The sequence below is a fragment of the Tamandua tetradactyla genome, chromosome X (assembly GCF_023851605.1).
Source record: "Tamandua tetradactyla isolate mTamTet1 chromosome X, mTamTet1.pri, whole genome shotgun sequence".
NCBI lineage: Eukaryota > Metazoa > Chordata > Mammalia > Pilosa > Myrmecophagidae > Tamandua > Tamandua tetradactyla.
Genome location: NC_135353.1, coordinates 59,073,963 through 59,090,695, shown reverse-complemented (window position 1 = coordinate 59,090,695; position 16,733 = coordinate 59,073,963). Strand labels below are relative to the sequence as shown.

Below are 16,733 nucleotides of genomic sequence, written 5' to 3'. Positions count from 1 at the left end.
GTAATTGGGCAAGAATTGGAGAAAGGTGAGAAGGACTTGATTTAAAAAGAAAAGTTGGGTATATACTTGTAAAGAAGAAAATTATATGAAGTAGAATGTATTGAGCTAAGAATGTTGAAATAGTTGAGAAAATCGAACTGTATGGAGAGCATACAGATCTAGGGAGAGTGGAAAAGGAGAAAAGAGGTATGTTTGTTTAGAACAGCTTGGCTACAGAGCAGATAAGTACAAGCAAAGGATAGTGAGTTTTGGGGAAAGGTGGCCAGCTGAAATAAGAGAGTTTTAGGAGGAGGCAGCAAATGTAATTTGCAGCAACCAATTTTCATTTAATAAAGGGAACAAAAGATGAGCTTTGAGGACAGGTCCAAGAACTGTAAACACTCTGCATTTAATTTATCTTATATGGTGGTACACCATTTGATTTTAACACAATCAATGATTACCTAAAAGCAGCCTGTCCATCTCTTCCACCCCATCTCCTTTTAGTCAAGACTGCATTTGACACTGACTTGAATTTTGGCATGGAAATCCTAATAGCTTCCACATGCATTTGCTGTACATCAACTAAGGAGCTGAAAGTTAGAAAGGTGTGGGGGAAAGAGGAAAAGACAGTGTTTATTGTGGGGGTAGGGGGTCTGTGTATTTATACATGAGATTTTTAATGTACTGGGAAAAAACACCGAAAAGTTTCACTGCACTCTGTAGAAGCATGTGGCATTGTGATTCTCACCCATTGCTATGCAAGAGAATCTTCTTCTGTGAAATTCTATGGTTCTTATGTTTTGGGGTACTTATGAATTACCTAGGGAGATGGATAAAATGCAGAAATTCTGATTTATTAAGTCTGGGGAGGGATGCAGGTCCTCAGCCACTGGTTCTCAATCTGGGCTGCAAATTGAAATCACACCTGTAGAGCTTAAAATAATACTTATGCCTGGGTTCTACTCCTGGAGATTTTTATGTAATTGGTCTGGTGGTTAAGACCTAGATATTAGGAGTATAAAAGCTCCCCAGGGTGAATGTAATGACCCTCTTGCATATCCCAATGCTTAATTACCTGGATAGATTAAACCAGTGTTTCTCCAAGTGCAGCTCTGGAGGAAACCGTTTCAGTATCAATGTGGCATTTTGTTAGAAATGCAAATTCTTGGATCCCATCCCAGATTTACTGAATCAGAAACTATGGGGATGGGTCCAGGAATCTGTATTCTGATAAGCCCTCGAGGTAATTTTGAGTGCATGCCACTGGATTAGATAGTCCTTACCAACCCTTTCTAAGGTACATTATGGGGTTTTGCTGGAGAGAAGAGAGGTCCTCACCTGTTGATGAAAACTGGCCTGGGAAAGGACTTAGATAGAAATACTTTTAATTATAATATTAGAAGTTGTGATGGGGGAAGGGAAAAGGGATGATAATTTGTTACAAAGCCCAAGCAACTTTGGGAGCAGCAAGTCTTCAGAGGAGTTAAGGTGTTGGTCTCATGGGCAGGCATAGGCCTGCAGCAGTATTTAAGGCAAACTCCTACTTATCCTTCCTGACTAGGCTCAAATGCACACCTCCTTTGTGAAACATTTTCTGAGTTCTAGAGTAAATTGCTCCATCCTTGTATTTCCTTAGCACTTTCTACATTCCTCTATTAGGTCATATCTCACCGTATCACGCTATCTATAAGCTTCTCTCACTAAATTGTGTGCTCTTCAAAAGCAAGGATACTTACTTATTCATTTTAGATCTCTAGTGCTTAATACAATACCTGGTACTTATTAAATGCTCTAGAAACATTTTCTGGGAGGAGAGAGTAGCTTTTTGGCTGTCAAGAGCCTTTGAATGAGGAGTTTACCTTTGAAAACTAATCATGATCCTGGGTCTAACACTCTGCCTTGAAAGCTGGCGTCCTTGATCTCAGGGATGTATATATAGTTATTACTAGCTTGTTATTTTACAGTAGGATATAAAATTGTCTGGATCCAGAACTACTAATGTCAACTTTTCGCTTATTATAGCTAGACCTACACAGGAAATATAATTACAATCAATAGGGACACATCTGCCACAGGTCAAAAATACCTGAGTCTTTGTCCTTCCCCCACCCCCAACCCCAGGTTGCACAGCCAAGCACTGACATCCCCTGGTTCTTTGTGCACCTCTATTTCTGTAATCTAGTCTTTTCATCCCTCATTTGGTCACAAATATTCTCCAAACAAGATAAAAAGCAGTCGATTTGATAACCACTTAATAAATTACAATCACCTTTCCATTGGGCCTTCCTGTGGTTTTACTCAGGTCCCTATGATTGAATGTGTAAGTGTTTCACAATTCTTTAGAGTCACAGATTTACAGGCAATCCCTTGGTTTTATTTCCTAAGTATTTAATCACATATTCATTATATATGGATTGTTTGCTGGATTTACTCTCAGAGGAAAACCTTATTAACATTGGGGCCCATGTTTTTGGGAAATGGAGCACCTTCCTCTCACTCCAGGTACTGCCAAGAGCAATAATTTCTCATTGTTATAGAAACTTTGAAATAGGACAGTGACGTTATCTAAATGGAAGTTTTTTTTCTAATTGTGGAACATAATATATATTCAAAAAAACCCGATAAATTTCCAAGTACATTTAGAGAAGTAGTTATAGAACAGATTTTAAAGTTTGGCATGGGTTACAGTTCTACGATTTTTCATTTTTTCTTCTAGCTGCTCCAAGACCCTGGAGACAATGGAAATATGAGTATAATGATTCTGCAGTCATACTCCTTTGTTAGATCCTCTCTTTTCTGTTATACTCCTCCTGCTGTTTAAATAGCGTATATACATAAAAGCAATAAATTTCAAAGTATAATGCAACAATTAGTTGTAGAACAGATTTCAGAGTTTAGTATGGGTTACAATTCCTAAATGGAAGTTTTAAGATGCAGAGAGTAAACCAGAAGAAACTGGATTTGTGCCTTCTGTGCCAACCCATGATCCTAATATAGTATGTGCTGAGTAAATCCTTCTCATTTTCTTTTTGTAGGCATTATATCTGATAGCCACTAATGGAACCCCAGAGCTCCAGAATCCTGAGAGACTGTCAGCTGTATTTCGTGACTTTTTAAATCGTTGTCTCGAGATGGATGTGGATAGACGAGGATCTGCCAAGGAACTGTTGCAGGTGAAAATAAAATAGGATAATAGCAAAGAAAGAGTCATTATATTGAGATTTTTCCATGTGTGTGACAGTAAGAGAGCTCTGTCATGAGATGTCTAGTTGAAGTGAAGTTATAACTATTTGATTTTAGACCACAGGCACATAAGTATAGGCATGCATCTAATACATTATTGATTGATATATAATGCCTTCCTTCTGAGAAGTTGGCAGTTTAATGTAGAAATCACCTTTGTTCTTCCTGGAATTTTATTTTGCAAGGAAAAAAAACAACAATGTGAACCTCTGGTGTGCTGTTTTGTTCTAAACTTTACTTGTGCCCCCTGGATGTTGTATGCAGGTACTCTTGGTTGGAGGTAATTCTCTACATAACTATGCAATTATTTCCATGGCATTGGCTACTCTAATGTTTTACTGGTCAAAGCCCCTTTGCTTGTGATGCCAATTGGCAGGCATCTGCTTGCCTGGGTGAGTACCATCCAGTGGTGAGTGCCTCTATAACCATTTCTCCTTTTCATGGCTCAGAGGGATTACTATATATGATAATTACTACCAAACACTTTATATACATAATCACATTTAAGTCCCACAGTACTTTTATACCATATGTGTTATTATCCCATGTACAGATGTGTAAATTGAAGCTCGGAGAAGTAATCAGCCCAAGATAACACAGCTCTTGAGTGACAGAGCCGAGTTTGTCTGACTTTTTACCACAGAAACACACAAGCCAATTTAGAGAACAAACTGTGTTTATTTTGATAAGGTAACACATGTCCAGGATTGCACATATAGCTTCACCATTGTGGACTGTTCCTCAGGGATGTGTATCAAGATCTGTAACATCCAAGTACAGTGACTGTTTGTTCTTTCTGTGGCTTTGAACACATTGGCCAGTGAACAAAAGGCACAACATGTGGTTATATAGAGTGTTAACCAGGGATTCAGTCTGTTCTAGGTTAAAAAACAAATCTGTTCTTGTTGCTTCTGAACTCCCTCCAGAGACAAAGAGCCACATACAGGCAAAAAAACCCTGACCTAACCCAAATCACACATGGGATAAACCAATTTGGAGGAACTGAGGAGGGTATACCTTCTCTTTTCTGCTACCTGTATTTCACAGGCTGTCATAGCATCCTAGAATGTCAAATCTGGAATGGCCCTTTGAGATCCTCTCATTAATCTAGTTTAAATTACAGATGGAAAATCTGAATTTTTAGTGCATTTCTTTTTCTACATTCAGCTCTCCCACCACCCCACATGCCTTATTCCAAGGATGAGGGAGAATATAGGTTCTTTTAAAGTAGCTGTAAAGTAAAATAGATAATTGAATCAATTATCTAGTTAATTCATACTTCCAACATTACTTTATCTGAACCAATCAGAGAACTGACCCAAACCTATATTTTTAGTCTAAATTGAATAGTTTGTTCTGTCTTTTCATTTTGTACATGTAAGCAATAATCTTTATACGGGCTTATGGCTGTGTATCTCCGTTCTCTGATTCTAGCTGATCATGGCCAATCTTAGAGTTTAGGAAGGAGGGAGATAAATGACCACCTCTGCATGATTTCACAATACTAGAAGACTTGAGAGAAGACATAGGCCTTGAATATTTGTGTTCCTTTCTCTAAGCCCTAAGGCCATCCTCTGTCAAACAATTGATATTTATTGAGTAACTTCTATAACTGCAGTAGGTGACGCAAAACTATGAAGGCATGATTCTTAATCTCAAGAAGTTTACAATTACCTTGGGTAGATAAAAAGATATGCAAGGCTATTTAGAAACTCATTTGATCCAAATAGCTGTTCAAAACATAAATGCCATGGTTGATTAAAGAAATGGTACCATAGGCTCAGGTGATCAGAAAATATCTGTGAACAAGAAAGATATCTGCTGGGCCTTGAAGGATGGTTTAGATAGATAAGTAGAGAAAAAGGCATGTGGGTAAGTTTGAGGGAACCACAAATAGAAAGTCTAGCTGAAGTAACGAGTTCAAGCAGGAAACTGTAGGAGATAAGACTGCAGGGGATCTTGAACACAAGCCTAAAGAGTTGGGGGTATGGGCAGTGGGGAAATGCTAGAGCTATCTGGGGGGCAAACATGATGATGGCTTTGAATGAAAGATTAATCTGGGGGTATGTGATAAGTATTAGCAACAGGAAAAAACATGGAGGCAGGAAAAAGAAAGGGTAGTTATTGTTATAGTTTTGATTGAGTTGATTAGGCCTGAACTAGGAAAAGTGAGGGATAAATTTAAAACGCTATGAAAAGAAAGTACTTGGTAGCTGATTTCATATGGAACATAGGAGAGAGGAAGAAAAAAGTGGCTTCAAGGTATCAAAGAAGTGGTAACATTCAGTAAAATGAAAAGTGATAGAGAATATTACAACAGTTAACCTTTCTTTGCCCCAATATAGTTACAAGGAACTTTTACATACCCCTTATCTTACTTAACCATTAGAGTAAAGCAGAGGTGAAGGTTGAACCTAGGTGCTCAGACTCCAAAGCCCCTGTAGCTTATATTACACAAATGTACCCTGGTTGGGGGAATTTAAGATAAGTTTTTAGATGTTGAATTTAAGGTGAAAGAAGGATATTCAAGAGGAAGTGTCCAGCAAGCAGTTGGAGAAGTAGAACTAGAGCTCAGGAAAGAGATCAAGTCACAATATAGATTTGGGAGTCACCCCCATAAAGTTGATGATGGGTAAAACCAAGAAAGGAAATGATATCTATAAGGAATTAATCTAGGAAGATAAAAGATAGGAACCAAGTTCTGATATGTGGAAGGTGAGAGAAGAAAGTAAAACCAGTAAAGGAGATGAAGAGAGAACAGTCATCTATAGAGTAGAGAACCTAGACAATGGAATGGCACAGGCCCCCAAACAGGAAAATGTTTCAAAGAAGAAAAGTATATTCGCTTATATTAATTACTGCTGAGGAGCAAAAGAAAAATGGTGGTGGTACAGCTACTAAGCTTAATTGGTTTCAGGATAAAGTTCTTTGGTGGTTAACTGAGGACACACTTTTCCAAACACAAAGGCAGCTCCAGGTAAATTCATTAGTTTAAGAAAAGCAGAAGGTTAGGCTATTGCAAACACAGTTAAATTTTACAAGACCCCTATTCTGGGTTTCTAGCTGGGCCAGTCAGCTTCTAGAAGGTTTCATGACACTGAATGACAAGAGTTGGCACCATTTTTAATTGATGAGGTTTTATTGAGTTCTCAATACCTTTTAATTAAAAGGGCTATTTGAAGTGTAAAATAATATATTTGTTGGGGAAAGCATTCCAGTAATTCCTCTTTTTTCTTTTTGCAGCATCCATTTTTAAAACTAGCCAAGCCTCTCTCCAGCCTGACTCCTCTGATTATTGCTGCAAAGGAAGCGATTAAGAACAGCAGCCGTTAGGACTGCAGGCCTTACCCCTCACCATCTCCCTCATGAGTAAGACTGAAATAAAACTCTGCTGCAGGAAAGATGGAAGAAAAGACAGTCAGATGGGGTGGGAATTCTTTAACTTTCAAATGAAGAGAGCAACTTCTTATAAGCCTTTTTCCTACTCCCTCAGATTATGTAATTTATTTGTAAGCCTGAAGAGCAGCCCAAACAGGGCAGCATTGTTGAAGTGGCCATAAAGTGGCCACTTCCACTGTGAAGCGAAAGAGCCAGTAGTGTATCCCCTCATTTTGTGCATTCACTTTGAAGAAGAAGGTTTCTCAAAGATGCACATTCCCTCTTCATAGTGTTGTGTTTGTTCTTAAGTTAGAGAGTAGTCCCTCTTGCATTCGAACCTCTTTCAAAACTCCTTACCCAATGTGATGTTTTCACATACATTGTCATTAGATGTTCAGAAAAAGATGTCAAAACTTTTTTTAAAAAAAAAGAAATCAAAAAAGCAAAGGAAAAAAATTTAAAATACAAAATGAAACAAAAAACTAAACAGAAAAAAAAGCCCAGAGCAAGTACTGTGTGAACATGTATGTGGAAGTCCATGCCCTAATAGTTGCAATTTTTTATTCTTATTCTATAGTGGTGGCTTGGTTTGTGTAACTATTTTTCTGCATTCATATGGGAAAAAGTTTCTTTTAGGACATTTTCCAACAGCAGAGAGAGATACGTGTTTTCAGGAAGGGCTTTTCAAAACTATATATCTAAATAAAGCTCAAATGGTGAAATCCTGTCACATTTTCATGATGGTGCATAAGAGGTAGTTGAGTTATCATATATATAAACCAGTTTGCTTATCTTCATGATGCCTGTGAAAGGACACACCAAGACAGTGACACTGCTGTTGGGTGGGTCCAGTTCCTGAACCTTGGAAATCCTGATAGGAACAACCATATTTAATGGGACTTTCTCTGAGAGCCAAAAGGAAAACAAGATGAACTGTGTGATACTGAAAGCTTGTTGGACGGTAAGTGAACAAGGTAATGAAACTGAATTTAATCATCTCTTCGGCTTATAAACATATATACTGTAAAATAGACACATTGGGGGAAATGAACCCATTAACTAACAATTCCCTATAATACAAATTATTCATTTTGACAATTTATAACATTTTAATAATAAAAAAACAAACCTGGAGTACACAGATATAGTAAGCATTCATTCTGTAAGAAATGGGAGGTCAGTGAAAACTACATCCCAAACAGTATTTGGCTCTGAGTATTTGTTCCCATTTTCCTGTGTATCACCAATTTCTGTTTCAGGATGTGATGTGTTCATACTTAGTCTCTTGGGCTTTTGAATTAAAAAAAATGTTCATAAAGATCTTGGAATTCTCTAGTGAAAGTAATTTTGATTTGTAATCATATTTCCCAAGAAATATCAGCCCAAGTTAATTCCTTTTGTGGCTTGGGAAAAATTCCAAAATTTGACTATTTCACCATACATCTGTTTTTAAAAAGATTCTACTGTTGGCAGTTTCTAAATCTTCCTAAAGTGGAAAAATAGCTGGAGGGTGTCTGTGTAGAAAAGGATAAGCTTCTCTTTTGAGTGTATTGTCAATTTTATAAATTCTGGAAAGTTGTTTCTCTGAGTCTTTGAAAAGCTAACAGTATATGCTGAAGAAGGCTTCTTGACTTGTAGTATATCATGAATCTGAATAAACCTGTCTACATTGAGCAAGAGGGAGAAAGAAATCAGTGACACGAGCCTCTCTCCTACTCTACCAAGGTGCATCCATAAATCTAACCATCTGTCTGTTCATTTCTTAAATTAGAAGCACTTTCCTTAGAGTTTCTGTTAATTATATAGTACACATGTTTATGTTTAGGAGATGCTGCCACTGGTGGATTTCCTATTTTTCTTTTTGTTTTCTTTGACTATAAAATTTTCTGGGGACTTGACCCCTCCAGAAAATATCCACAGTGGGAGAAAACAAATATGGAAAGAAAAGCAAATGGTAATATTAATTTGAAACATACCATGTTATACTTTGCAAAAAAGGTGGCTGGGCCTGAAATATTTAATGCAACACTGCAGCAATGAGAGAGAGAGGACTTAATTTTTATTTAAAAAATTATTTTTAAACTTTTCATTCATAGTGCCAGGGATTTCAATGAAATGCATAGGATGCACATAGAAGATAAATGTGTCTTGCCAGTGGAGGAAGCCCAAAACCTGGTTGGGAAGCCCAAATTGTCGATTAGCATCCTTTGTATGCCCTAAAGGCCTTTTGCTTTTTTATTTTCTTTTGGAGAACCCAGAAAAGTGATCCTTCAGATCACTGTAGGCAGAGAAGTGGCAGCTTTTTTATGCTTTCAGTTCAGCATATTTATAATGAGGAGCCACTTACTTCTTTATACCAGTTTGTACCAAGATTTGATAATATGTCCCAGAGGCATTACCCTCACAAATTTATAATTATGTAAATTTAAAAATGAGAACAGCTTCTAATATCCTGTCCCTAAAGACCTTTCCCATGTTGGTGAGTTATGTATATTTCTAGTAAGTATTAGAGAGAAGCTGTTTCTCCTGCCAAAATGATGCTGAAGGACTCCTGTTTGGTACGCTTGAACAATTTGCACTCCAGATGGCTAACAGTTTATTTCCTCTCTCTGGATTTTTTTAAAAAACTCATCTTGACACAGGTGAGTCTATCCAGATCTTTAACCTTGTTAGTGTGCCCTAAAATAATGAGGGCACGTAGTCGAATGTTGATTCCAAAATGTCCTGAGATGGGAATAGGGCAGTGAGATGGGAATAAGCCAAGGAGGGATGAGAAGCACAGTAGAGATTATTTATTTAAGAAAGAAAAGAACATTAACGTTGTAGCAAGGATCGGTGCATTGTCATAATCCCATGAGGATTACTGGATGTCACAATCCTCTCAAATCAGTCACCATGTTGGACAATGACTTCATTCTTGCTGATCTTGTCTACGTGTCATTGTAAATATTTGTGTGTCCATGTTCCGTTCTGGCTACTGGATGGCCAAGTCATGTGAGAAGATTTAACCCAAGTATTTATTCTTTAATTGTGCTATTCAGATTTCTTTCGGGCTTGTGAATTGCTCCCCAACGTTTCAGTTTAACCACCTGATCCTCACATCTATCCCTCCCCTGTGAAGCACATTCCATTGCTGAAAGAACAAGAAATATGAAACTGCTTCCTGTTGTCTGTATAACTATTTTGATAGTTTGAGATGTTTGTCTATAAAGGATATTTCTCAGCTCAAAGATCATGTAAATAATTCTATTCCTTTGCTCAATGAGTTGTTTATTTCTAATGAGGCTGCCAGTTCTCAGCGAGAATCTTTGAAATCACTTTTAAACAACATCAACAAGGATTACAACTATGTAAAACTAAGTGTGCATATGGATGAAGACTAGGAACACAGATAATTTAAATCAGTTGTATTAGGGTGGTGGGATTATGAGTGCTTTTTTCTTTCATAAAGTTTCTTTGATGTTGTTATAAAATTCTTTTATAGCAATTAATATCAGAAAGGGAAGTATAGAAACATAGAAAAGAAGCCACAGCAGATGCCTTCTGGCCAGAGCCCAGAGCATGCAGGGCACAGATACTTATTTGCTAGTTACAATGATTCCATAAATTTTATACTTGCCTGGATGCTGAGGTTGTGACAGGCTCGGGTATGGCACATGCTTTCTTAGGGGACTATTATCTATAAGTTAAAGCTAGGGACATGTCACTATTAGAACTCCAACTACACTAGGGTGCGCAGGTGGTTCAGTGGTAGAGTGCTTGCCTTCCATGCGGGAGACCTGGGTTTGATTCCCTGGACCATGTACCCTGAAAAAAATGCCAAATATATGCTTCAGTTTTAAAAACTGTTGCCCTCTGCTTTGGTATGACATCAAGGATTCTGTTTTGGTTACTTCAGATTGAAGTGGTGACACTTGATTAGCCCCCTTGATGACATCTGTTTCAGGTATCACCTCTCTGGATCATTTTAGATTTTCAGGTTGAATTTTAGAGGGATAGAAGGATAACACCAGCTCCCACCATTTCCTTGTTTGACTGGATATTATATCTAGGCAGGATTCATCTTTTAATGACCCATAGGCAAATCTCATTGATTTCAATAGAAGTTATGAGTTAAAATTAAAAGCTGACTTTGAGAACTTTATGACAAATATTTAGAACTGCCTTTGCCTGTTGGCATTCAGTCGCAGTCCTGACAGCTTTAGCTTGAAATGGCCTCCATGTGCTTTTTCTACTGCCTGATTATAGATCTTATGCTGCAGTTGTTATGCCCCCAGGAATGGGAGGTTTCCAAAAGAAAGGAATTTCCTTCTAACTCTCCAAAGAAATTTTAGGTGAGGAGTCTTATAATGAAGTAATGGCCTGAGATCTGTTACTCAGTTTCACCAAAAGCAGACCCTATACCTAGAGAATCCACAAGATTCTTATTGGTCATTCTCAAAGTAAAAATACTTAAAGGAGTTTTAACTCTTCCACCCACAGTTGAATCTCATTGTCCTTTTGTTAGCTACTTGCAGTTAATATTCATTTAAACAAAGGCATGGCCAGTGATGTAAGATTTCCCTAGTCTCTGAGCAAAAGGACTGAAATTCAACATTTGTAAACTGACAGTCTAATGGGTCTGGGATTTTATGAGAATTTAACATGCAATTCTGAACATATATTTGCATGTGGATTGGGAAGGAAATAAATGGGACCTTGGAAATAATGGAAATACTTTTCCTAAGAAACAATTTTTAATAAGGCATTTGGTTTCTGATATAATCTTCCTGTTTCCTAACTTTAAGTTTTTTCACTCCCTTTTCTGATCCCACACTTCCTTACTGACTAGATGAGTATAGCCCAACTCCTCATACATTGGTAATATCTGTTTAATATTAAACAACATCTAAATGTATCTGCAAATGTGAGAACTGAATAACCTCCCTTTGCACACCTTTGTGTACAAGTGTACTATACACCTTGTAGCATTTACTGCCACTTAGTATGGTTGAATTTGCAAGTTAAACTTACCAAAACTGGTCAGTGCTCCTTACAGGCTCTTTTGAAAGCTGCCATCAGGTGAAAGCTATGGCATAATGCCAACAGTAAGGCAGGCACCATGTTCAGGTGATTTAGTACGTAAGAGGAAATGAGCAGCAATTATAGTCACTCAGGTATAGAGAAAGGAGTACTAGTTTAGGAGTAAAGATATCTACATTCTTATTTGGGCTTTGTTACTAACTACTGTATGACCTTAGGCAAGTCACTTAATCTTTCTGTGATGCAGTTTCCTCATCTTTATAGATGAGTATTGGTCTAAATGAATATTGTATTGGTCTAGATGGTCTCCAAGGACATTCCAAAAACACTAATCCTCTGTGGTCTTCCAGGCTGCCTTGCAAATTCAACATGCTACAACGATGGGAAATATCTCATGCTTAAGCCTGGGTCTCTTATGTTGCAGTTAAATAATCGAGTTATGTAAGATAATGGAAAACTCTCAAGTAATAGAAGTTTAAGTTAATACTAAGGAATTTTGATAAAACTTTTGTAGCAGCTTTCCAATTCATTCACAATTATTTTGTTTTATTTCTGCTTTAATGTCCTTTTTCTATTGCCTTTTCCCAGTTTTCATTTTCCATACACTGTATGTAAAGTCTGGTTTTCATTAAACTGTGGCCAGTATTCGCTACTTGGACAGAAATACACTGTCATACTTGCTAGAATAGAATTATACTTGGGCCTCTCCTTTTCTATGAAGCAGTGCTGGGCTTTGCAGAATTTAATTTGTAAATGGCACAAGATGGCAAAACCAATGCATTTTAATTACTGGGACTACTAAGAGCGGACCTAGGCACTTGCAGGTTACAGAGAGAAAAATGAAAAAGTAACTGCATGCTGTTAGCATTAGGGAGAGTTGACCAATCTACTTGCAGAGATCCACAGATAGCATGTCTGATGAAAACTCCCACAGTGATTGGGCAGTTATATGCATATGCTGCTAGAAAAAAGGTGAAAGTGAACTGGAAGTCAGTCTGAGGACAGTCCCAATGCCCTGCCTACAGCACAGTGCCAACCAGCCCTGAGTGCTAAATTCAAGTTCAGTGTGTGTGCTTGTGCGTGGTGTGCTTTATGGACCAGCATATTCTGTATTCATTAGTGATGATAAGATCTTTCACAGAATCCTATAACCGTTAATGGGTAGAGTTTTAAATCTCAGAACATCAGCCAGGAGGAGCCAGATTACAAGTGTGCTGGTGTCCACTGGGATTATAATCATAATATCCAGACAAAAAAGGTCAAGGAAGATCTACATTTTCATTGTTTATCAGAATTGTATCTCATTTGGCTGTGCATTACTTTCATTAGAATGTGTTATCTGTAAACCCATGTGTAGTGAAATTTTTCTGTAACTTTGGATTAAAGGAATTTATGGTCTTTTTATTTGATGTTTAAGTTATTTCCTTTGTCGATCTGCTGATGGTATGATTCCATCCTTCTGACCTCAGCATCCAATCCTTTTAAGGATGTTTTTCCCCAATATTGTTATTTTACAATTGTGGTTGAAGCAATAGAACATTGAAATATGGATTGTGCATGACTGTGTCTTGAGTGTAAAAATATTGCAGTTTGAATCTTGGACCTAAAGTATTGCAAATAAAAATGACAAACCTCAATGAGTTGTTGTGGCTCACCTCTATCACATTCCTACCTACCCCCTTAACATTGACCGTTTTACCTATTTCACAGGTTACAGTGAGGCACTGTCTTGCAGGTATGCAGGCAGTAAAATGTCCAGACTCTGAGCAGTACAAAAATTGCCTCCAGCATCTGCCACTAAATAACATAGACCCACATTCTCCATCTAGTTTATACGTGGAGAAAATCAGAGGTGAATGTGTATGCACAATGCAGGACAAAAGCCTAGTGGCTCCAAAAGGTAGCTCAAGGAAAACAGGCAAAAGAAATTACATGTAATGAGTAATTTATTTTTGCTCATTTCTCTGGAGAATTATGAACAAGTAAAACTATCTGAATACTGTTTAGTTTTTCGCTTATATCTCATATCAAGCCATATTTTCAGTGCTGGGGAAAATCATAGGATTGATTCCAAACCGACATCACAGAGGACTTTAATTTTTCATTCACTCTTTCATTCAAAACATTTATTGAGCTCTTGACATATGTGAAGCACTATGGATATTACTGGTAAAAAAAAAAAGTTAAAAAATTATGTCCAAATGCAACTAAATCACAGTAAAATCTCATTGAAAGTTTCTAGGTACACCTGTTGGAGTCAGATTTCTCAGAGACCTTCTGAATCTTCAAAGCTCAAGACAAAAAACACCAGAGACTTAGGAAATTGGAGGTTCATTACACTGATGTTACCCCTACAGTGGGCTTACATAATTTTATATCTTTATACTGCATTCCCTACTAACAGATTATATTTATTTTGCCAAATGTTAGTTCACTGTTCTGATATGCGAGCTTCATTTATTTTACTTAATCTCTCCTTGTTGAAAGTCAAGCAGCCATTTTCTGTGAACAAGGGGGCAAGTGAATGAGAATCTCCTTTAGGCACCAACTTACTGCCCATGTGTCTGGATTACTGCTTAGCCTCCCTGACCGTTAAGCTTCGTGTCCTTCCAAACTTTCTCAGCAGGTTTCCTCCAACCAATTTTCTATCCCTACTAAGTGACATAGAAATACTTTCTATGTGTTAGAAAATTACAAATATTTTCCATCAAAAAATAAGATTTAAAAGGCATTTCTCTTTGCCACAACAACTCAGAGGAACAGCTCCCAACCAGTGATACATGTATTATTCCACAGTTCAGCCCTACCAGCACATATGCTAGAACTCTAACATAGCATATGTCCTCCCCTCCTGGTAAAGTGGGGAGAGGGTAATAACCTGAAATGCTCCACAAATTAGGGTTCTCTTCCACATCCCATTGAGTTTAACTCCTAGCATGTAGGTGGTATCTGGTGGCTTCCCATATACCTATGATGAGAACCACTACTGCTACTGCCCTATGCTAATTTTGTACCAATACCATTGTCCTGTTGCTACTCGCTTGCAACTGTAATTATCTCTGTCTGCCATATCCACACCAGTACTTGATGGTAATAACCTCTGGGTAGAGTAATGTGTGACCTAGCTGCTTGCAGTACCACAGCAGATTACTTTTATTTTTTTAATTGTTGTGAAATATAACGCATGTACAAAAAAGCAATAAATTTCCAAGTGCATTTTAACAAGTAGTTATATAACAGATTTTAAAGTTTGGTATGGGTTACAATTCCATGATTTTTTGTGTTTTTCTTCTAGCTGCTCCAAGACACTGGAGACCAACAGAAATATCAATAGTGAACAAGTCATTCAGCAGTCATAGTCATTTGTTTAATCCTATCTTCTCTGTTATAGTCCTCCTTTTTTCTTTTTTGTGGTAAATAACATATACACAAAAAAAGGAATAAATTTCAAAGTACATCACAATAGTGTGTTGTAGAAGAGATGTGGGTTACAATTCCACAATTTTAGGTTTTTACTTCTAGCATAGCAGATTACTTTTTAAAATGGAATTTTATGGTGATATATTCACATACCATATAATTGTGTATTCATCACGACAACCAATTTTTGAACATTTTCATTACTCCCCAAAAAATAAGAATAAAAATGAAAAAGAACACCCAAAACATCCCATACCCCTTATATCCCCTATTATTTATTGTTTTTATTTTCTTACTCATCTGTCCATACACTGGATAAAGGGAGTGTCAGTCACAAGGTTTTCACAATCACATGGTCATACCATGAAAACTATATAGCTGTACAATCATCTTCAAGAAACAAGGCTACTGGAATACAGTTCAACAGTTTCAGGTATTTCCTTCTAGCTATTCTAGTACACTAAAAACTAAAAAGGGATGTCTATATAATGCATAAGAATAACCTCCAGAATGACCTCTCAAGTATATTTGAAATCTATCAGCAACTGAAAGTTTTTGTATCATTTCTCTTCCCCCTTTTGGACAAGAAGTCTTTCTCAATCCCAGGAGTCATTTCTCATATTTCCAGGGAAATTTATACCCCTAGAAATCATGTTCCACGGTGGGGGGGAGCAGTGAATGTACCTGAAGGGTTGGCTTAGAGAGAAAGAGGCCACATCTAAGAAACAAAGATGTTCTCTAGGGGTGACTCTGAGGCATAAGTAGACTTAGCTTCTCCTTTGCAAGAATAAGTTTCATAAGGGCAAGCCCCAAGATCTAGGGCTTGGCCTATTAAATTGGTAGTCCCCAATGCTTGTGAGCATATTATGAATTCCCCAGGTGGAGAAGTTTAGTATTTCTATATTTTTCCCCAGTCCCTCAAGGATGACTTTGCAATTACTTTTTTATTTCCAGCTGACATTACTCTGGGATGTACCAGAGCATCACAGTAACCTGTTCAAACCAATAACATCTCACTCCCTATTCCAGGTTTCATGTAATTGTGGTGTTGGAATACACTGACCATAAAAGATAAGTTTAGATAGTGTGCTACTGAAAATATAAGTTTTGCACCAAATAAACATATCTTCCTCTGGTCTCACATAGAAGATGAAGTTTTGAAACACAATCAGCCCTTCCAACATGAAAAAGTTAGAATGGGCATAGCCCAAATACCCTTAAAGAGGGGAAGAAAGATCAAAGGTGATGGTGGAGTTAGACAGAGAAGGTAGGGTTTAACAAATGAGTATGAGTGCTGATTCATTATATTGATAGTTCTTTCAGTCTCTAGTATCTTAGAGCAGCTAGAAGTAAAAACGTAAAATTGTGAAATCGTGGCCCATACCAAACTCTGAAATCTGTTCTACAACTAATTGCAGCACTGTGCTTTGAAATTTATTGCTTTTTTGTATATATGTTATTTTTCACAAAAAAGAAAAAAGTGATGATAAAGAAATATATTTTCCTTCTAGCCTCCAGAGTTCTCGAGCAGCTAGCAGAAAAATTTGGAGATGATGGTGTGGTAGCCCATGACAAACTTTGGTATCTTTCCTGTAACTACTTGTTGAAGAGTGCTTTGAAAACTATTGCTTTTTTCTTTCTTTGCTTTTTATATATGCTATATTATACAATTTTAAAAAGTTAAAAAA

General features: G+C 37.2%; 1 protein-coding gene across 2 annotated transcripts in view; it reads left to right on the top strand.

The window, feature by feature from the left end:
• PAK3 (p21 (RAC1) activated kinase 3) overlaps positions 1 to 7,344 on the top strand; it is a 138,128-nt gene extending 130,784 nt beyond the window's left edge. Inside the window, exons 16-17 of one of the 2 annotated variants that reach the window (XM_077146063.1) lie at positions 3,018 to 3,155; positions 6,469 to 7,344. In XM_077146063.1, the coding sequence (XP_077002178.1) occupies positions 3,018 to 3,155; positions 6,469 to 6,558 (228 nt within the window). In that variant the 3' untranslated portion in view covers positions 6,559 to 7,344. Of the gene's footprint in view, positions 1 to 3,017; positions 3,156 to 3,489; positions 3,883 to 6,468 lie in introns of those variants that run through there. The other variant, XM_077146064.1, reaches the window with a different exon arrangement.
• Positions 7,345 to 16,733: the final 9,389 nt, after the last annotated feature.